The following is a 21,267-nucleotide window of genomic DNA, read 5'->3' on the forward strand; positions in this document are numbered from 1 at the left end:
AAAGGGTTCACAAAAGAGTCAGCAGCTTGGTGGACGTCACAGCAAACCCTGTCCCCTGTGGGCACGAGTGCATTGGGCACCCCACAGCCCGGGAGCCCCTGCGGGCCTGAGGGTTCGGGCCCTGGCGCCTCAGCAGAGCGCGTGCGGCTGGCGCATCACTCTCCGCCCCTTTCCCCACCGGCGGCGGCGAGCCCGGCTCACGAGGCTCATCAGCATCAGTTGGACAGCCCTCGCCTGGGCCTCTCCGAGCCCGTGGCAAGGCCTTCCCACGGCGTCCTCCAGGGTGGAAGGTGCTCCAAGGCCAGACGGGTTGTTTCCCAATCCTGCCGCCTCCTGCGGGCGGAACGGCCCTTGGAGTCCCTCCCCGCCTCACGCCAACCCAGCCCGCTCTCCAGGCGGCCAGCCCACCTCCGCCGCGCCCCTCTGGGGAAGCCAGGGCGCCGCGCGCTGCCAGCGCCTGCGCGGCCGTGCAACCGTAGCTTCAGCCGTGGACGGTTGGGCGAGCCGCCGGGTCTGAGCCGCGTTCGCGTCGCCGGGGAGTCTCCCCACTCCTTTCTTCCCGCGTCCGCCGCGCTCCTCCCGTTGGCGCGGAAGGTTTCGCCGTCCTGACCGAGACCGGGGCCGCGCCAAGCCGCCGACATGTGCTCCACGCCCGGGCTGCCGACGCCGGGGTCCTCGCTGATCCTGCGGGTGTCCTTCGTGGACGTGCATTCTGAGATAATCCCCGTGCAGCTTTGGGGGCTGGTGGGCGAGCGGCGGGACGAGTACCTGCGCTTGAGTCAGGAGATCCAGAAAGCGGCGGCCACGCGGGGCCTGTGGGCGCTGGGCGGCACCGCGGCTTTGCCGGGGGAGCTGTGCCTGGTGCAGGTGGGGCTCCTGTGGCACCGCGGCCGCGTGCTCAGCCGGCAGGGGCCGGAGAGCCGCGTCTTCCTGCTGGACGAAGGCCGCACCCTCACGGCCGATTCAGGCTCTCTGGTGCCCGGACGCAGCGAGTTCTTCCACCTTCCCTCGGAGGTGCTGGGCTGCGTGCTGGCCGGCCTGGTGCCCGCGGGTGGCGGCGGGGGCGAGTCCCAACTCTGGTCGGCTAGCGCCTTGGACTTCCTTGGCAAACTGCAGGGCAAGGAGTTGCAGGGGCGGGTCCTAGACGTGCTTCTCCCGCACCGCCTGGTCTTTCTGGAGGTGCCCTCTCTCTTCCAGAGGATGCAGGAACTTGGCCTGGCCCGGCAGGTACCCCACAGCCTCTTCCGCTCGCTACTCAAACGTTACCTCCCAACGGGCTCCGCTGGCCTGGGCTCCGGGGACGTGGTCTTGCAGCGAGTCCTGCCCAAGCCAGAGCAGCCGGGCCTGGATTACTTCTATCCGCAGCTGCAGCTGGGCGTGACGGAGCCTGTGAAGGTGACTCAGGTGTGCCATCCCCACCGCATTCACTGTCAGCTCCGGAGCTTCTCGCAGGAGATCCACCGCCTCTCTGAGAGCATGGCCCACGTATACCGGGGTTCCACGGGGACAGAAGATGAAAACTACACCAGTGCCACTGGGGAAGGAAGGGAGGAGAGCCCAGACAAGCCGGGCTCTCCGTGTGCATCCTGTGGTTTGGATGGGCATTGGTATAGGGCGCTCTTGCTTGAGACATTTCGGCCTCAGCGCTGTGCCCAGGTGCTTCACGTGGACTTTGGCAGGAAGGAGTTAGTGAGTTGTAGTAGCCTGCGCTACTTGCTGCCTGAATATTTTCGAATGCCTGTGGTGACCTACCCCTGTGCTTTGTACGGTCTCTGGGACGGGGGCAGAGGCTGGTCTCGGTCACAGGTGGGTGACCTAAAGGCACTGATACTGGGTCAGGTAGTGAATGCAAAGATTGAATTTTACTGTTCCTTTGAGCACGTGTATTATGTCACCCTGTATGGAGAAGATGGGACCAATCTTAACTGTGTATTTGGACTGCAGTCCTGTTGTTTAGCTGACCGGTTCCTCCAGAGCCAGGGAGCAGAGGAAAAGGAGGAGGAGGAGGGGGAGGAACCAGAAACAGCTCTTCACTGTCAGTCCCCTGCTGAAGAAGCGGATGAAGAGCTTTCACTCCCAGCCTTAAGATCCATCAGGTTAAAAATGAATACTTTCTATGATGCCCAGGTAGAGTTTGTCAAAAATCCTTCTGAGTTTTGGATTGGGTTGAGGAAACACAGTGGCACCTTCAGCAGGTTGATGAGGAAAATGTGCAGTTTCTATTCGTCAGCCAGTAAGCTGGATGGTGTAGCTTTGAAACCAAAGCCCAATGGCCTCTGCTGTGTCAAGTGGAAAGAAAATGGTTATTATCGGGCAGTGATCACCAGATTAGATGACAAGAGTGTGGATGTATTCTTAGTTGATCGAGGCAATTCAGAAAATGTAGACTGGCGTGACGTGCAGATGCTGCTCCCTCAGTTTAGACGGCTGCCAGGACTGGCTCTGGCGTGCACGCTGGCCGATATCTCGCCTTTAGCAGAAACTTGGAGCCAGGAGGCAATTTCCTTTTTTAAAAAGACTGTGCTCCACAAAGAATTAGTTATCCATGTCCTTGATAATCGGGATAATCGATACATTGTTGAGATTCTTGATGAATCAAGACTAGGGGAAGAAAACATTAGTAAGGTGATTGCTCAGGCTGGATATGCTAAGTATCAGGAATTTGAAACAAAGGGAAATATTCCTGGCTGTGCCTACTTCCCAGGGCATGATAGTGCTGAGACTAACAAAATATCTTCTGCCAGGAAGGAAGAAGTAGAACAGAAAGCCAAGAGAGATAAAACTACATTTGTTTCAGAGGCTTTGACTGACTCAGTAGTTGTTACAAATGTTTCAACTGGACAAGTTGTGCAGGAAAAAGAGCAGAGAGTGCCTGTTTATTCTCCTCTTATACAGACTTTCTTGGAAATTAAACCAGGGTCTTCTTGTAAAGGAGAGATAAAAGTGGGAAGCACAGTAGAAGTCAAAGTGTCCTATGTTGAAAACCCCGGACATTTCTGGTGCCAGCTGACCAGGAACATGCAAGGATTTAAAACTCTCATGTGTGATATTCAGGACTATTGCAAGAATACCCCCATTCCTTACCAGGGAACCACTCCTGCTTGTTTGGCAAAGAGAACAGTAAATGGGAAATGGTCCAGAGCTCTGATCAGGGAGACACCATCTTCAGAGCATGTCCAAGTAGTATTTGTAGATTATGGAGACAGAGATAGGGTGTCTGTGAAGAATATTTGTTCAATTACTGAAGAGTTTCTCAAAGTTAAGGCTCAGGCTTTTAGGTGCAGTCTTTATAATTTAATTCAACCCACCAGTCAAAATCCTTTTGCCTGGGGTAAAAAGGCAGTACAAGTTTTCAGTGAATTTGTAGGTAATGCATGGGAAGATAATCTAGAATTAAAATGCACCATATTTGCTATTGCATCAACAGCTGATGAAGAACTGTTCTATATTGTGGATTTGCTAACACCCTTTCAGAGCGCAAGCCGTATTTTGGTGGAAAAGGGACTTGCGAGACCAATAAAACTTCCGAGTCCGCTGGGGTTCCCTCTGCAGCTACGTTCTTACTACTATTCGACACATGATGTGAAAGTTGGAAGTGAAGAATCAGTGTACATAGCACATGTTGACAACCCTTGGACATTTTATTGCCAGTTGGGAAGAAATGCACATATTTTAGAAGAGCTGTCATGTTCTGTTTTACAATTAAGCAAAACTTTGCTGAATATAAACAAGTCTCCCTTGATCCCTGGAGCCTTGTGCCTTGCCAAGTATACTGATAGAAATTGGTATAGGGGGATAATGATAGAAAAACACCCAAACAGAGTCTTTTTTGTTGATTTTGGGAACATTTATGTGGTAACAAATGATGATCTGCTTTCAATACCTGGTGATACATGTGACGATGTCTTATTTTTGCCCATGCAAGCTGTTAAATGTTCATTATCTGATGTTCCTGATCATATACCAGAAGAAATTACAACATGGTTTCAGGAGATTACTTTAGATAAATCATTGAAGGCTATGGTCGTAGCAAAAGATCCAGACGGAACACTGATTATAGAACTATATGATAACGGTATTCAAATTAATGAGAACGTTAATGAGAAGCTGGCGCTACTTGGTTACAATGGTGGGAAAAGAAAACAAGACGAAAGTGAAGTATTGTCTATAACAAAAACTCTTGATATAAAAAAGGACAATACAAAGTTGTCAGCTAGGGGGCATTTAAGTGAATCCGTAGAAGACAAATTCTACAATATGGAGATCTTGGCAGAATCACACAAACCTAAGATCAGCTCAGCATGTAAGGAACTTAAACTTTCACAAAGTTCAACAAAGATAAACTTAGTCACTCAACATCAGGACTCTGTGGATTATAAAAACAGTGAAGTGTCTTCTTTAACCACAGAAAAGACAGAAGAAAGTTTTGCTGAGCCACCACTTTTGGAAGTCACAAAACTAGAGTTCACTCCTTCAGAGAGAAAAACAAGAGATTCATATAACAAAGATTTGCCTCTAAAATTTTCTGAGTTCCCTCAGAAGACTATAATGCCCGGCTGCAAAACAACTGTATACGTGTCTCACATAAATGATGTTTCAGACTTTTATGTTCAACTAACAGAAGATGAAGTGGAACTTAATCATCTTTCAGAGAGATTGAATGATGTTAGTACAAGGCCCGAATGTTATGCAGGTCCACCTTTGCAAAGAGGAGATATAGTATGTGCCATTTTTCCAGAAGACAATTTATGGTATCGTGCTGTGGTTAAGGAACACCAACCCAATAATCTTCTCTCTGTACAGTTTATAGATTATGGCAATGATTCTGTGATTCATAATAACAAGACAGGTAGACTTGACCTTATTAATGCACTGTTACCAAGACTGTGCATCCACTGCTCCCTAAGGGGACTTTGGAGTCCTGAGATTTTGAACTGTAAAGAAATGACACGTTACTTTTCCCAAAGGACAGAGGAGGCTCAAATAAGATGTGAATTTGTTAAATTTCGAGACAGATGGGAAGTTATTCTTGCTGATCAACATGGGATCATAGCAGAAGATATGATTAGCAGATACGCTTTCCGTGAACAACCTAAAATAGGACCTTCCACCCGAATATTGAACGGTGCCTTTTCAAGGTCTGCCAACAAAACAAACATGGGCACATCAGTATTTCTTAACTGGTATAATCCAAAGATGAAAATGATAAGAGCTTACGCCACTGTGATCGATGGACCTGAATATTTTTGGTGTCAGTTTGCCGATACTGAGAAACTTCAAAATTTAGAAGCAGAGGTACAAAGTGCGGGAGAACAGGCGACAGACTGGACAAGTTGTGTCTTGTGCCTTCACATTGGGGATCCTTGCATAGTGAGATACAGAGAAGATGGGCATTACTACAGGGCACTCATCACCAGTGTTTGTGAGGATTACTGTGCCTCCGCCAGGCTTGTGGACTTTGGAAACATTGTAGACGCTGTGGACCCAGAAGCGCTCCGGGCCATCCCTTCTGAACTTTTGCTGGTTCCTATGCAAGCCTTTCCATGTTGTCTCTCAGGATTTAACGTTTCAGAGGGTGTGTGCCCTCCAGAGGGAAATGACTACTTTTATGAAATAGTAACAGAAGATGTCCTGGAGTTAACAATATTAGAAATCAAAAAGGACGTTTGCGATATCCCATTAGCAATCGTTGACTTAAAAAGCAAAGGGGAAAGTATTAATGAAAAAATGAAAAAATATTCTAAGATTGGTATTAGTAACAGCAATCTACCCTATAAAAGAAATGGGCCAGAGATAAAGGGAGATCTGGGACCCCCCAGCCCTGATGATGGACTTAAGAAACTGATTAGTAAAGCTGGACAACAGAAAACACTGTATGTGGAACCACAGACAGGTGAGCTCTTGGAAAGAATTGGGAAAGACTTAAACATGATGGAAACCAAGCCAAATAAGTTCTGTGATCCTGAAACTGATAACGTTTTTGAAGCTTTTGAAAGCCCATGCAAACATAAAATGGACACCAAAGTACCGGAAGGTAAAGTAGAGTGCCGTTTGGTCGACACAGCCACGTTTGAGAATACATACCTGATTCCAGGGTTGAACACGTTACTACTGCATGCCAGTGACACGAAGGAGATACTAGAGCTGAATTCACTTGAGGTGCCGCTTTCTCCTGATGATGAAGCAGAAGAATTCGTAGAACTAGAATCCATGGAGTTACAGCATTCTCCAGTCGGCGATGAAGAAAAAGAAGAGCCGGGCCTGGTGCCTCCGGTCTCACCACTCCCCCGCGGCTGTGACACAGAAGTCACCCTGGAGCCATTCACAGTGCAGCTTCCCCTCATCTGTGAAGCCGAGAAAGAGCCAGAGCTGGACTTACCTGCAGCCCAGCTGAGCCTAGAATCCACGTACGCTCAGGACACGAGAATGCCAAGTTGTGTGGAGTGTTCTGATGACCAGCATAGGTTGCCAGTGCATCTACATGGAAAGCCTTGTGATCCCAAAACGCAGATTGAAATGGATATATATAAAGGATATTCAGAATATAAAAGCAGAGATGTCATTTCCTCATTGATGCCTTTGTTCTCTGAAGAAGAATCTACAGATGGGGGGAAACACGGTGTTTTACCAGACCATGTCTCAGGTATGTGAGTATTTTTTCATTCACTTTCACTTGAGTCTAACTTAGTGTCTTTCAAAATTACTTATTTGTCTTAAAGAAAAAAATTAATTCTTATTTGAATTGTTAAATTAATTGGGTGTGATTAAAACCTGAAAAAAGAATCAGATTTGGAGGGTATTTTTTTTTCACTTTTTAAAATACATTTTATTGATTATGTTATTACAGTTGTCCCATTTCCCCCCCCCCCCTTATACCCCTCTGCCCTGCACACCCCCTCCAGTCCACACTCCCCTGCCCCCTTAGTTCATGGCCATGGGTCGGACATAAGTCCTTTGGCTTCTACATTTCCTATACTATTCTACCTCCCCCTGTTTATTTTCTACCTACATTTATGCCACTTATTCCTGGTACCTTTTCACCCTCTCCCCGTTCCCCTTCCCTGCTGATAATCCTCCATGTGATCTCCATTTCTGTGATTCTGTCCCTGTTCTAGTTGTTTGCTTAGTTTGTTTTTTATTTGTTTTGTATTATTTTCTTTTGTTTTTAGGTTCAGTTGTTGATAGTTACAAGTTTGTTGTCATTTCACTGTTCATATTATTGATCTTCTTCTTTTTCTTAGATAAGACCCTTTAACATTTCATATAATAAGGACTTGGTGATGATGAACTCCTTGAACTTGTCCTTATCTGGGAAGCATTTTATCTGCCCTTTCATTCTAAATGAAAGCTTTGCTGGATAGAGTAATTTTGGATGAAGGTCCTTGCCTTTCATGACTTGGAATACTTCTTTCCAGCCCCTTCTTGCCTGTAAGGTCTCTTTTGAGAAATCAGCTGATAGTCTTATGGGAACTCCTTTGTAGGTAACTGTCTCTTTTTCTCTTGCTGTTTTTAAGATTCTCTCCTTATCTTTAATCTTGGGTAACTTAATTATGATGTGCCTTGGTGTGTGCTTCCTTGTGTCCAACTTCTTTGGGACTCTCTGAGTTTCCTGGACTTCCTGGAAGTCTATTTCCTTTGCTGGATTGGAGAAGTTCTCCTTCATTATTTTTTCAAATAAGTTTTCAATTTCTTGCTCTTTCCCCTCTCCTTCTGGCACCCCTATGAATCAGATGTTGGAATGTTTAAAGTTGTCCGGGAGGTTCCTAAGCCTCTCCTCATTTTTTTTGAATTCTTGTTTCTTTATTGTGTTCTAGTTGAATGCTTATTTCTTCCTTCTGGTCTAAACTATTGATCTGAGTCCTGGTTTCCTTCCCTTCACTATTGGTTTCCTGTACACTTTTCTTTATTTCACTTTGCATAGCCTTTACTTTTTCCTCTATTTTAGACCATATTCAGCCATTTCTGTGAGCATCTGATTACCAGTGTTTTGAACTGTGCATGTGATAGGTTGGCTATCTCTTTGTCACTTAGTTCTTTTTTCTGGTGTTTTGATCTGTTCTCTCATTTGGGCCATATTTCTTTGTCTTGGTGCACCTGCTACATTGTAGGGGTGGAGCCTTAGGTGTTCACCAGGACAGGACAACCCACAGCTCTGTGTTGTGGCATTGATATGTTGGAGAGGGGCCAGAAAGGGAACATATGCAGCTTGCTTGGCTCTTGCCCCACTTTCAGTCACTTCTTCCACTACCCACAGGCAAAGTGGGCTCTTCTGGTGCTGATTCCTGGGTGGGTAGGTTTGTGCACATTCTAGGAACCTGTGGGTCTCTCCAACAAACTCCTCTGGGAGGCTGGGTGTTCCTGGGGGGTTGCAACCACTGCTGCAACCCCCACAGGTTTTACAGTCAGAGGTTTTGAGACTTTCTTTCCCATGCTGAAACCCTGGGATGTGCAGTCTGTCTCGCTCCCCAGTTGTTCCTCCCAGTTTATCCACACAGAAATGTGGGACCTCCAGCCACCACCTTGCTGTGCATCCTCTCCACCTGCTGCCTCTCCTACCAGTCTGGATGAATGTTTCTGCTTTAACTCCTTGACTATGGGACTTCCATACAGTTTGATTTTTCTGGCAGTTCTTGTTGTTTTTTTGTTTTAAATTTATTGTTGTCCTTCTTTTGGTTGTGTGAGGAAGCAAAGTATATCGACCTATGTCTCCATCTTGGCCAGAGGTCTGAATTACTTTGTGTTTAAAAACAGAATGCATAAAATGGGTCTCCAAAAAATAATCACATTAAAATGTAAACACAACATATTTCATATAAAGAGGTTATATTTTTTGGTAAGTTTAAAACATAGCATTTCTTTGCCAAGCACTACCATAGGCATGAATTTATGATAGGGATCATTTTAGCAGAGTTTTCAAATTTAACTGTTTTGTTTCATGCATATACCTTGCCATTCATTTCGAATTCCCTAAACAAAAATTTGAGTTAGGGAGCCAAGTAAAATATTAACCAAAAAAGTTAACAGCCAGGAGTAAAATATTGGAGAATATTTATTGTCATTAACTCTTCTGTAAATTATTATCATTATTTTCTTAGCTGTTTAATAAGATTTAAAAGTTAGACAAGATGGCTAACTTTTAGTGTTTTTTTATAATCAATGTAAGGCTTTTTAATAATTTTCATAGTATTAAATTTGAGCCATTGTACAAAATAGAGAAAACAATGGACTAAGGAAAATGAAAATCACCATAATTGCACCACCAAGAAATAACCATGGTTGATGCCATAGTGTACTTCTTGTCTGTCGTCTTTCTCCCCTGTGTATATTTATTTGCATAGAGTTTAAAAAAACTAGAGATCATTCTATCTACAGGGTTCAATGCTGCATTTTAATCTCTTAATATATTTTCAAAATATTTTAATTCCATAGTATGTCTGTTTAATTCCATATATCTGTGGATATATGATCATTTGTTTAGATATTACACTAGATCCTTAGTCCTCATTATTACATTTTATAATAAAAAATAATAGCTTTGTGAAGATTGACTTTTCATTTGCAATATGCTGCTTTGCTATAGAAATGGTTATTGTAACAACTATAGACCACACCACATGTGGCAATAATAACCACCTTTTAGTAGTAATTTTTCATGTTAGAATCAGACTCACATCATTTAAAAATACCACACATTGTGGTTTGTTTTGTTTTGTTTTTTGAAAGTGGTAAGGAATTATTGGGGCAGGGACCCTGGAAGAATTTTAGAATAAAATTGAGGAAAGATCAGAGACCTACAACATGTTGTACCTACACAATACTGACTACATAGGAAGAGCAAAGGCAGATTAGGAAAATGCTTTGCTTGTGTATATCCAACACTAAGGAATGAAGAGGTATGCATTGAGTCTTACTCTGTTCAATGTGGCAGCTCAACCAGAGAACACCTACACTCTGAAAGGATTTACTGTAGGATCCAGATGTGTTGTGTGGTCAAGACAGACATGGTCTGAATGTGAGATTTTGGAAATAGTCGAAGAAGGCACAAAGGTGAGTAAAGTTGAAGTGCTTTACCTCAAATTGTTCTTGCAGACTGTTAAGGAAATTTTATCAAATGAGAAAATGCAGTTGAACAGATGTTTACCTGTTGATTCCCCCTCATTTTTAGATGCAGTGCAGAAATCATTTTAAAAGTTCAAGGATAAACATCCTAGCAAGAAATTGTCTTAGGGTCCTTCATCTCCCTTACCCCTGAAACCCTATCAGTCTCCAAGTTCTACACTTTCCACTTCTTACCTATTAAAACTTTTTATGTATCATGCTATGGCCTTGGTTAAGTCTCTCATTTCATAACCAGATTACTCTAATAACCTTCTACTTGGTTTACTTCTTCTAGTCTTCTTTCAGTTGATTCTTCACACTGCCAGTGTGAAGCTTGTCAAATGCCAGCCTGACTACATCGTATATACCACTACATCAGTGTAAAACATCACTGGGACTGGCAGTTGATTGTGTTTCTTCAGTGGTCTGAAAACCACTTTTATCAGAACCACCGAGTGTGTTACTTGCAGACTTCTGGGCTGGGTCCTGGCTGACTGATTCGGGATTCCTGGGTGTGGGACCAGGACTGTCCCACTGTGTGTGCATTCTTATGCCATTAAAATCTGAGAGCCACAGTCTAGAATATAAAAGCTCATTGACATGGCCTGGTCCTCCAGGGTTAAGTGTCAATGTACGTCTCCAGCCTTTGGTCTTACTCCTCTGTGTTTGGTACCTTATGTCAGGTGAACTCAAATGGCTTGATTTCTCATAAATATACTATTCTGCTAGACTCCTGTATTGTATTTAATAATACAGTTCTGTTAGTCTGTATTCTGTCCCCTTCCCAAACTGGTTGATTGCCGCTTGGAAGTGGACAAAGGGGATGGAGTGGGGCAGATGAGGACATCTGTATTAGTGTTAACAATAGAAATAAAGGTAAACAAATAAAAGATTTACTGTAGCCATTGCCTCTCCCAGGAAGCACTCATGTGCATTATTTTCTAAATTGCTCCATCTCTTTCCCACTCCCTCTGCCAAAACAGGTTTAAATCTACTTTATATTTCTATACTTCCTGCTGCAGAAGTCTATAATTACTACATTGTATTATAATTATCTGCTTAGAAGTCTGTTTCTTGACCAAATTTTGAACTTGCTGAGATCTAAATTTTATCTATCTTTGATCTCTAGGACTGCTCAATATATGTTCTTTTGCACCACAGTACCATTGAGTTGCAACAGAATATTGAAATTTAATAAAATCCTTTTCATTGCCTTTTAAAGTATTTCATTTTTAAAAGGATTGCACAAAACTCATTTATACTTTTTGTAAACAATCAGTTAAAATGTTTTTTTCCTTTGGTAGGTTTTGAACCTGTCAGACGGTATTGAGGAGACAGTGAGCCCCGAGAATGTCTGGAATAGCATACCCAAATTGGATAACAGACCATCTGAAGCATGGGATTATACAAATGGTAATTAGTGAGAGCATTGTCCTTCCTTTTGAAAGACGACAAACTATTTCCAAAGACTTGTGTTTAGGGATAATGGAAAGAAAAAATGCTGATGTTGTAATAACAGCGAGAAACAGCAACAGCAGAATCAGTGTTGCTCGACCACATGCCACGCATCCCTTTGGGCAACTCGTTAATGTTTTACTCCTCAATTTTGGGGACTTGAAATGAAAATTGTTTGGTGTCCATGACTGTCATATGTTTGAAGCAGAAAATCTGGGAAAACAGCAAAGTTAAAAAGCAGAAAGTATTAATTACTTGTAACATATCCATCCAAAGATAAACGGATTGGTCAATGTGATTTTCTTTTACAGTTTTTCTGACTATATGGACTCTATCATTTACATATTTTGAACATAGTTGATTTCAGTCCACATACAGTTTTATATTTTGTTCTTTATTTAAGATTATAAGCTGAGAAATTTCCCATGCCATTATAATATGTCTAAGCATTTGAGTTTATCTTGTTTGGAGTTTGATGAACTTCTTGCTTCAAAATCTTTGTCCAGTAGTTCCCACGTCTGGTCGTCTCAGGGTTTGCATCTCCTGGTTGTCTTGAGAAATAATTAGCTTTTCCTGGTTCTTTGTATGTTGAGTAATTTTGTATTATATCCTAAATATGTTGAATGTTACATTATAAGACTTTGGCTCCTGTTAAAATCTTTTAGAAAAATTTGAAGTTTCTGTTTTGGCAGGTGATTAACCCAGTTAGGTTCATACCACAAACTCTGCCTTTCCGCCTATGTTGGTGGTTCCAGGTCAGGTTAGTTTACGAAGTCTCAGCTGTGATGCTCAGGTCTGCCCAGGACACTAGGGTTAGTCTGGAACTTGCGCAGTGGTTTCTATAGCTGTTCAGGTGTTAAAGACTTTGCTGTGCTTACTTGGTTCTGTTCTGTTCCACAGCGACCTTGGGACTTACTTCAGTTCACATATAGTAGTACCAGGGGTTCAAATTTTCCAATTCCTTTCCTGCCCTCGATTTTCCTCTACACTTTTGGATTCCAGGGGTCCTCTTATATCCAGCCCCTAGAGGTCAATCTTCTTCCTGGTCCTCTGGCTGGAAAGCATGTTTCTGGCAAGGTTTTCCCTCAGAACTGCCGGCCCTACGTGGCGGAGCCTGTCTTTGGAATGAAGCAGGTAGAGGAGAGAAAACCAATCCCCTCCCCATACTCTTCAGATGACAGAGGGTCCTGTTCCCAGTTTCAGGGCCAGAGGCTTAGCTCAGATTTTTAGGTGGCTGCTCTGCAGTGACTGGAGCTGCTCTCAGCACAAGGCCAGAAGAGAAAACAGAGAAAGAGTGAAGGGGTTTCCCACCCACTCCCCCACCCCTTACAGCCACTAGGGAGGCCTCTTTTTCCAATCTGCTGGCTAGAAATAGGGCATTTCTCTCAGATTTTTGCTCTCCATTCAGCTGCACAGCTCTGATTTAGTCCAGCCTCAGGTCAGAAGTAAGAGAAAAGAAAGAAAGTAGGACAAGGAAGGATAAAAGAAAGGAAGACAACTGTGAAGCTGCCCCTTATGTGTTGTTATTCAGGTTCTGACTTTGGCCCTCGCTGTACCTGTTCATGTTCGCTTTTCAGAAGCCACAGGTTGTTGCTCTTTGTGCTAGTCCCAGAATTTTTTAGTTTCAGTCTTGGCTGAAACCCAAAGACCATAACTGTATAACATGACATGACATCAATGGTCAATAATTCACTAAACCATTTCTCCTTTGTTGGACATTTAGGTCATTTAATGTTGATGAGAACATCATTATGTTAATGCCATTTTTTATTTACTTGCCAAAAATAATAACCCATTTCACTTATATTGCATTAGTATTTACTAAAACTTTCTTTTACATTCTGACCTTTCCCATTTATTAATTTTCAAGAATCCACAGACACACACATAGATACATAGGATTCTGTTTGGGTAAACTACCCCATACCTGTCAAATAGAAGAGAATCATTTAAGAAAATGTAAAGAGTTCATAAAATAATGTCGACACAACTACCTCTGGCTTTAAGCCAATTAGCAAATATAGAAACTAGCATGAATAAGGCCTTATATTTTAAATTGGGCCTTAATGAGATTTAAATGACCTTCCTCTCAAATTTGAAGAAACTCTTAGATATAGATGCTTTTGTACAAAGGAGCTGGTGGTTTTCCTTGTAAAGTGAGCATCGTGAGGCATTAAATCATAGAGGACTTTTTTTTGTGATGAGTCAAGTCACTATGATCTGGGATTGTTTGTTTTTTAGAATTTTTTTCATCTGAGCTATTTTAGTTTACTACACGATGATATGTCATGAATTCGTTTCTATACAGACATTACACATGCACATGATGCCATTAGGTTTTGAAAAGAATCTAGAAGAACCATTCCTCTTCATGAAGTCTTTAATAAAGCATCTCTGTGTGGCTCACCATGGGTAATGTGTTTGCGTAGCAGCCTTTGAACAATGCACCAAACACCAGAATTGTGGGAATTTGGGAGCTAAAAATTGGAGAAGGGTCCTTTGCTCTCTGTGTTGAGTGCTCCAGGGGAGCTGTTCCAGAGAAACAAGTAGCTGAAGAGAAGAAAATGTCCTTGAGGTGACTCTTCACTATAAAATTCTATTGTCACACTTTCTAAAGGATTACGTTTTGTTGTTTGCCTTTTTTTTCTGGTTTGCCTACAGTCCCCTTTCTGATTTTAATTATTTTGTGCCTAAAATGAAGACCTGGTTGTCACCCAAAGGTTTCTTTTGTTAGGCTATAGTCCAAACAGTGGAGAAAGACCTTTCCTTTATGTTATTGAGTGATACCACCATTAAAGCTGACTTTTGTTTGTAAAACAGATTGCCAAATCTTAAATATACCATTATCAGGAATCCTCAGACAAAAATGGTTTATTAATTTCCATGGATGTTAGTAGTAAAAAAACACCACTTCAACTAAAAGTGTTAAAACAGGCTAAACAACCAAGAAGAGTTCTTGAAATATCATAGGAAATGTGTTTGTTGATTGACTTAATATGGAAAGTTAGATTGTGAACCTGACAAATTCATATGTTAAAGATTTTCTCAGTGTGAATTATCTCATATGTTCAGATGATCTATGTATGTTAAATGATATATTGGAATTCCTTGCAGGATTTTTAGTTTTATATACATGATACAGTTCAGTTCTTTGGAAGTTCCTGGGTATTGCATAATATGTTCAGAAGTAGCACACTGGTTCTTAGAATTGAGCAAATGGAGAATGAAATCAGCTCTTGGTGGCTTCATGTGAAAAGCACACACCACTCAGAGAGAACAACAGACTAACTGGCGCTCAGCCTTGGCAACATCATTCGAGCAAAATAGAAAATATACAGTTGCATAATATTTTAGAGGAACTTTGATAATAGGTACTGTGAGAACCAAAATAAATACTAAAAAAAAAGAAGAAAACACTTTTGTAGTAATAATTCTCTGTAGTAATTAGAATACTCACTTGTCCCCTTTCCTCATTTTTAGAGGACATTAAATTTGTTTGGTAAATGATTGTCTTGTTTTTTTTTTATGTTTCTTTTTCAACTCGAGATTTTTCTCTTCTTTCAGAAAAGGGTGCTGGAGGTGATGCAGACTCAGCCTTGGATCCCTGGCCTCCAGACCAGCCGAGTGCAGAGCAGATTGAGAGCGTGGATCACAAGGAGTTGTCCCTTTTTGAAGAATCTGATGTGTGCTGACAACAAAGTAGATCTTGGGTTGACCATGCAGTGTATATATAGCCATACTGCTGAATATATATATATAGACCGGGGATCTTTACTTTGCTAACCAATTAATGTGCTAAGTCACATTTCCAAAAAAATCTATTTTGGTTTCTTTTGAATATAGTGTTTAAATTGAAATAGAAAATTATAGGTTTGTCACAAAGTTATTATAGAATGCTACTTAGGACGATGGTTTTTGTAACTCCTCTCAGAAATTTTGTTTCCAAAGCTGTGTTTTTTCTGTCTAGTTAAATGTTTTGACTAATAGTCTGTTTGAATTTGGAAGTATTTTAATATGACACAATATTTGAATAAAGCTTATCCTTAAAAGTGTAGTGGTCTCACTTCCTTAAAAGCGGGGTAGAATTTTGGAGTATCTGTGGTAACAGAACCACAACTCTCCAGCTGGGGGGAACATGACAATATTAAATGTTAGTTCTACATTTAGTTCCTCAGCTGATACTTTAAATGCATTTTTAAAATTTAATCTTTGACTCTAAGGTGCATATTAATATTATCCACATTTATAGGTGAGAAAATTGAAACCTTTTTAGACAGGTTAAATAACTTGCCTCAGGTCAAAGAGCTAGAGGCTTGATCAACCTGGACCCATCAAACTTCAAAGTCCACACTTCTAAAAACATGGGTTTCTACCTGTGGTGGTATGCACAGTATAGATCCTAGTTTTAAGAAACACAAAGCCCTTGCCCCGTCTCCAATGCCAATGCGTTCACACTTGTCCCCACCCCATCTAGTCACCACATTCGAACTGCAGAGTCACTAAGCCTGTAGCAAAGCAAGGGCTTTATTGTTGTTCGATGTAACTTCTCTAACCATGAACAAAAAGCAAAGGGAGGTGCCATCAGATTCTACCTAGAATACTATGTGGCTAAAACACAATTCCACTGCTCATAATAGAAAAATGAGGCAAAAAAAATCTCTTTATTTTTAGGGAGTGTTATGTCCTCACAATGTTTTCTTGGCATTGTGCCTGTTTTAATATCTTTGTTCATTATGGTAATGTAAAAACAGTTATTAACTTGATATTTTAAAAAAAGGATAATTTTAGTAAAAGGTAAAATTAAGGCTGGTATGGTTTTTATATATTGCAGTCTTTCCTTACACTTAAAAAAAACAAAACTTTTGCTGTGACCTAAGATTGAAGTTCTCCATAGGTTGTAAAGGATACTCAATAGTGCTATGTTTTCTTGTGGAGATATACAATTAAAACAAACAAACAAAAAACTTTAATCCAAGTTTCAGTCACTGTAATGGCATTGCCTACATTTTAAAATGTGAGTTCATTGAGAAAATACATTAAAATCATACAACACACATTTCAGATCGTTTTAAAATACGACTTTTTTAAAAACACTTTTAATCTGCATTGTGTTTGTCAATTTCGGTGGAGTTCTGTAGAATGCTGTGGCTGCTTATGTCAATATTGGTCCCTGGAATAAGGTGATCATCTTCCCCTTCAATCAAATAATCCCACTGATCAAAATCTTTCTGAAGTCCTATAAAATATAAATGTAAAAAACATTAAACTCCCGAGAGTGTTAACAGTTGAATATCACTAGATGGCATCATAGCATCACAAGTTACGTAATCTGTGCAATGATCAGAGAGACAGGTACCCTGTGCCCTCTGGCCTAGCGGCTTCAGCAGCTGCATCTGAATGAGATGGGACTGAGGCCTGTGATCAGTATTCTCAGCATGAAAGCCCACCCAGTGTTCTAGGAAGACTGTTGGCTTTTCAACAGGTAGACTTACTGTCTGAAGTACGTGTATGTTATGCAATGCAGCAAAATTAATTTCTCAAATTTCTGGTTTTAAACTGACTTGCTATGTTACATTATAAACCGTTGGAAACTGTTCATATGAACTAGTGCTGTATAAAGACAGACAGTTTTGTCCTGAGAGTCATCTGGTTTATGGCATGAAAAAACATTAGTTAATTAGTTACTTACCTAAATGCTTTTGTAAGAAAGCTAATGATGCTTTACTGGTAAGATCAAGAGCTACATTTGAATCTATTTCTCCTTTTAATGTGAATAGGTGTCCAGTTACTTTGCCAGTTGCAAAAGTGAAGTCAGCAAAATTCTGATGGACCGAACCCCTGAAAGATAAATGAGACATTTACAAATCACATTGTTTGATAAAATTACACTCATAGTCTTGGTGCAGGAAAGATAGTGGCCTGACTTATTTGTCGAAAACCAAGGAAACAAGACTTAGTGATTTGATCTCCTTAGATAAGAATTTGAGGGTCACAGACTGTTCATTTAGGGATCCCAGAGTATATTTTGTCCTCCCTTCTAGATAAAGATTCCACTTTTGCATGGCATCCTGTCTTTAGAAGAAATGACTCCAGCTTTTCAGGGGACTGGAATGCCCGCAATTGGAGGAGATGGAATGTGTCATGTGTTCAACTCAGAGCCAGAAGCCTGTTTCCTGACCACCGCCACTTAACTTCATATCTAGTTGACACTAAAGGAAGCACTGAATATAAACCTTGGGTTAAGTAGATTGGAAAAACACTTTTCCTTGTATTATTTAAACAACAAACGTGTTACAAATGCTGCTATGCTGCACTTTAAATTCACCAACAGCATATCATCAAATAGAATGGCCTTTTTTATTGCTCATTTTCTATTGCCTCCAGGACATTTGACACTTGATTTTCTTGCATTCTTCTCTCTTTGTTTTCCTGACACTACACCTGCCTCTAAGAGAGCTTCCCCTACACTCCGTTCTTTACTGGCTCATCACCTAAATGTAGAATCTAGATTCTACACCTAAACGTAAATAGAATCTCTCCAGGTTCTATTGTCAGACCAATTCTTTTCTCACTTTGTGGTCTCAACTGCTCCAAAGGTTTAATCTATTGTATAACATACAAAGTCTATATATTTACAGTCTGTGGCCAGACATCTCTACCCGGGTTTCCCAGTCTCAAGCTAAGAAATACCAAGGTTAAAATACATTTTTTTCAGCCCCACTCAGTGAAATTCTCTTTTTTTTCACTTTGCTCCTCTTTATAAACAAACTACCATCCTCTTAGTCACCTCTAACTCAAAACGGAGGCACCTGCTCACGCTTCCCCCACATTCTAACCAAAGCTTGAGAGTCAGACTCACAAAGAAGGTAAATACAGGGTCGTGAGAGACCTCAGGGCAGAAACCGGGATGCCACCAACAGCAAGAAATGGCCCGAGGAGGAAGGGGGGAGGGACAGAGCAGTCTAAACAACAGGGAAAGTAGGAAAGGAGGGGAGGGCTGGCTAGGGGAGGAGAAATAGGGGTCCTCCAAAATATGGAATGGCCGTGGAGAGAAAGGCTGAGTCTGCAAATGAGGCTACTGGGCTTTTTACAGCCTCGGCAGGCTCAGGTTCAGCACACTGGTGGGCATTCAGGAAGCTTGACCACAGGAGTCAAGAGTGATTGGAAGTGAGGGCATGAAATATCAAATATAAGCCACTCTTCCAAGGATTCTAGCAGAAACAGGGAGAAAAAAGCTGAGTAAGGAGGTAGGGTGGAGGAAAGGTTAGGTGTTCTGTACTCTTTGTCTTTCAGAATTGGCCTGTACACATGAGCAAGCTCACCTGAAGGCCTCGACTTATCTAGACCTTTCCTCGCCATCTGTCTGAACTCTGTCTACGCGTCCAGACCCAGTTCCACTCTGGTCCCTTCCAAGCAGCCTCTTCTGACCACCTCAGTTGGGAAAGTCCTCTCCATCCTCTGACCCGAAGTCTTCATTACCTATACTCTACCTTTCTTTCCTGCATCTCCTCCCCTTGGCAATAAGCCAGGCTTCTGATAGGGGAGGGATGAGTGCTGTCTCCTTTTTGTAGCACCCACCCCACGTGAGTTCGAACCCTGTTGGGATCTCTTGTTCACGTCCATGACATGAGCATATTAACGACACTCAAGCGGATCTCATTATAGTTTGGGGGAATTTGTAAATTCATTTTCTTTTCACATAGGTAAACACATTGCCGGTCTCAACAGGGGATCTGACTTTCTAAAGAGTTCCTACCCTGCCTGGTGATGGAGTACTTCCCTCTACCCCAGCCCCCCAAATGTGTCACCTGCTCTTGTATTGTCATGAAAGCGGCATGGACCCTGGTGTAAATTTTGATTATCAGCATATAAGCTACATATAATAACACTACTCAAAACATTTGCATTTTAAAAAGAATATGCCTAAATGCACTTAGAATCCGAGATTTTCTGATACTCTCACTTACTGAAAGTCTAAACAACACATTTGATAGTTCTTTAGTAGCTGATATCTGTTGCTGTTCATCCAAGTTTCAAGTGTCTGTTTCAGATGCCTAAATATGTGTTTCTATTACCTGATTGTAATCATTTTTCTTTCTTTACCAGGTATGAAGCATTTTTTCATTTTTATGATATTAGCTGGATACTGGAACCGCTCAGAGTTGATAAAAAAGAGGGGCTGAGAAAACCTGGAATATACTTTCTCATCCATTGGCAGCATCCATGCATCCAGGGCAATTCCGCACCTGCAGGTGTTTGTAGACAATGATAAAAGGAGGCTGGTTACTCACTGGCTGACACACAGGACTTCCGAATAATGCTGGGACTGATGGACACCACCATGCTGGTTCATTAGGGGCTTTCTCACTCGTGTTGTACTTCCTGTGGGGCAGGGACGTGGTGAGCTTTGCAAGGTAGCAGACGTGGAATTATGTACTCATTTTCTTTAAGAGGCATTTAGGAATTGCAACCTTTCGCATGATATACAATCTTTAAAATTTTTATTCATTTTTATACTATTTTCAAAATAAGTTTTTGTTAAGTAGTGATTTCTTTAAAATTGTAGATGTCTGAAAAAATTCCATGCATGCACTATTGTTCCTATGTTTCCAGACCCTCTGGATACTCCATAATCTATTTATTGCACCTGTTTTTAGAGTAACAGCAGGAACCATAGCTTTATATTTAGAGGCCATTTGCCTGGAAAAGTGTCTGGGCATTGAAGAAAAACATATGTGGCATAGAACTTCAAAATATAACTAACTTTCTTTTTAAAAGTCAGTTTACCCTATGTTTTTCAATCTTTTAGACACTGTTTCATGTGCTAACTGGGACAAAGAAGAGAATCCCCTTACACTGAAACAGACTTTAAGAAATGTGAGATGAAATTTCACCAATGAGCCTCCCCTTTCCACATGGTGGGCTCTCCAGGATCTCACCAGTCTGGGATGAAGTGGATCAAGAGAGAAAATATTTCTGCCGTTTGAAAACTGGAGTCTGAGCCTGACTCCCACCCACAAAGCTATGTAATTTCAGACCTCACTCCAAATTAAAGATGAAAAAAGTTAATTAAAAATACCCTGCCTATTAGGGAAGTCTAGACTATAAGATAGCAATATTATATGACAATCTTTATGTCACAAATAAAATGTGTGTATAAAGATGCATTTCCAAGTGAAAATGTTAAGCCATCAAACTGATAAAAATGATGAAAATATATAGAGGAGGGGGAAAATTTTAAGAGAAGTAAAATACATGGTTTCTGCCTAGCAAAATTCACAGAGAGCACTTAATGGCAGCAAGAAAATAAACTTGTAAGTCTCAAAAGATCCCTCCCATAGTAAGAATTGGATGAAGTTGTATTTCATGTGGGTTATCCCTCACCCTCTTCTAATAGATGACTGCTCTCTCTCTGCCCCATTCTCTCACCTGAATCTCTGGTCATCATGAAGAGCCTGAATAACTGTGGCTCCGCCAAAAGAATGTCCAATTACGGCTATTTTATTCCTATCGATAGAGTTCTGTGAGAAAAAGCATGATATTAATTCATAACTATCTCAAAGGTTGTTAGAAGAACAGACTAAATGATTTTATGAATCATTAATTATTATTCAATTCATGGGCATGATTATATACCTTGATTTCTTATAAAAGAAATACACACGTATACAAGTATACACATATAGAGTACACTGACATAAATATGTATATACA

General features: G+C 41.4%; 2 protein-coding genes across 3 annotated transcripts in view; one reads left to right on the top strand and one right to left on the bottom strand.

The window, feature by feature from the left end:
• The first annotated feature begins 639 nt into the window (after positions 1-639).
• TDRD6 (tudor domain containing 6) lies at positions 640-16,358 on the top strand. Of its 2 annotated transcripts, XM_045843828.1 has the most exons (4): positions 640-6,643; positions 9,929-10,047; positions 11,403-11,511; positions 15,118-15,350. In XM_045843828.1, the coding sequence occupies exons 1-4, from the start codon at positions 640-642 to the stop codon at positions 15,243-15,245; spliced, it is 6,360 nt and encodes a 2,119-aa protein (XP_045699784.1). In that variant the 3' UTR covers positions 15,246-15,350. The 2 variants fall into 2 exon arrangements, with proteins under 2 accessions (XP_045699784.1, XP_045699785.1); XM_045843829.1 differs by lacking the exon at positions 11,403-11,511 and having other exon boundaries at positions 15,118-16,358.
• A 138-nt stretch (positions 16,359-16,496) lies between these two features.
• Positions 16,497-21,267, bottom strand: part of PLA2G7 (phospholipase A2 group VII) — a 32,346-nt gene continuing 27,575 nt past the window's right edge. Inside the window, exons 9-12 of the mRNA XM_045843830.1 lie at positions 20,983-21,074; positions 19,629-19,799; positions 17,243-17,391; positions 16,497-16,789 (exon numbers count right to left, since the gene is read on the bottom strand). Of these exons, the coding sequence (XP_045699786.1) occupies positions 16,650-16,789; positions 17,243-17,391; positions 19,629-19,799; positions 20,983-21,074 (552 nt within the window). The 3' untranslated portion in view covers positions 16,497-16,649. The remainder of the gene's footprint in view (positions 16,790-17,242; positions 17,392-19,628; positions 19,800-20,982; positions 21,075-21,267) is intronic.

The sequence above is a fragment of the Phyllostomus hastatus genome, unplaced genomic scaffold (assembly GCF_019186645.2).
Source record: "Phyllostomus hastatus isolate PE091 unplaced genomic scaffold, TTU_PhHast_1.1 phas_contig_40, whole genome shotgun sequence".
Lineage (NCBI taxonomy): Eukaryota > Metazoa > Chordata > Mammalia > Chiroptera > Phyllostomidae > Phyllostomus > Phyllostomus hastatus.

What these genes read in the sequence shown, in the direction of transcription:
- TDRD6 (XM_045843828.1), top strand. Translation starts at nt 640, where the DNA reads ATGTGCTCCACGCCCGGGCTGCCGACGCCGGGGTCCTCGCTGATCCTG. An exon ending in TAGTCGAAGAAGGCACAAAG is followed by an intron (nt 10,048 to 11,402) that starts GTGAGTAAAGTT and finishes TTCCTTTGGTAG; the next exon opens with GTTTTGAACCTGTCAGACGG. An exon ending in AGCATGGGATTATACAAATG is followed by an intron (nt 11,512 to 15,117) that starts GTAATTAGTGAG and finishes CTCTTCTTTCAG; the next exon opens with AAAAGGGTGCTGGAGGTGAT.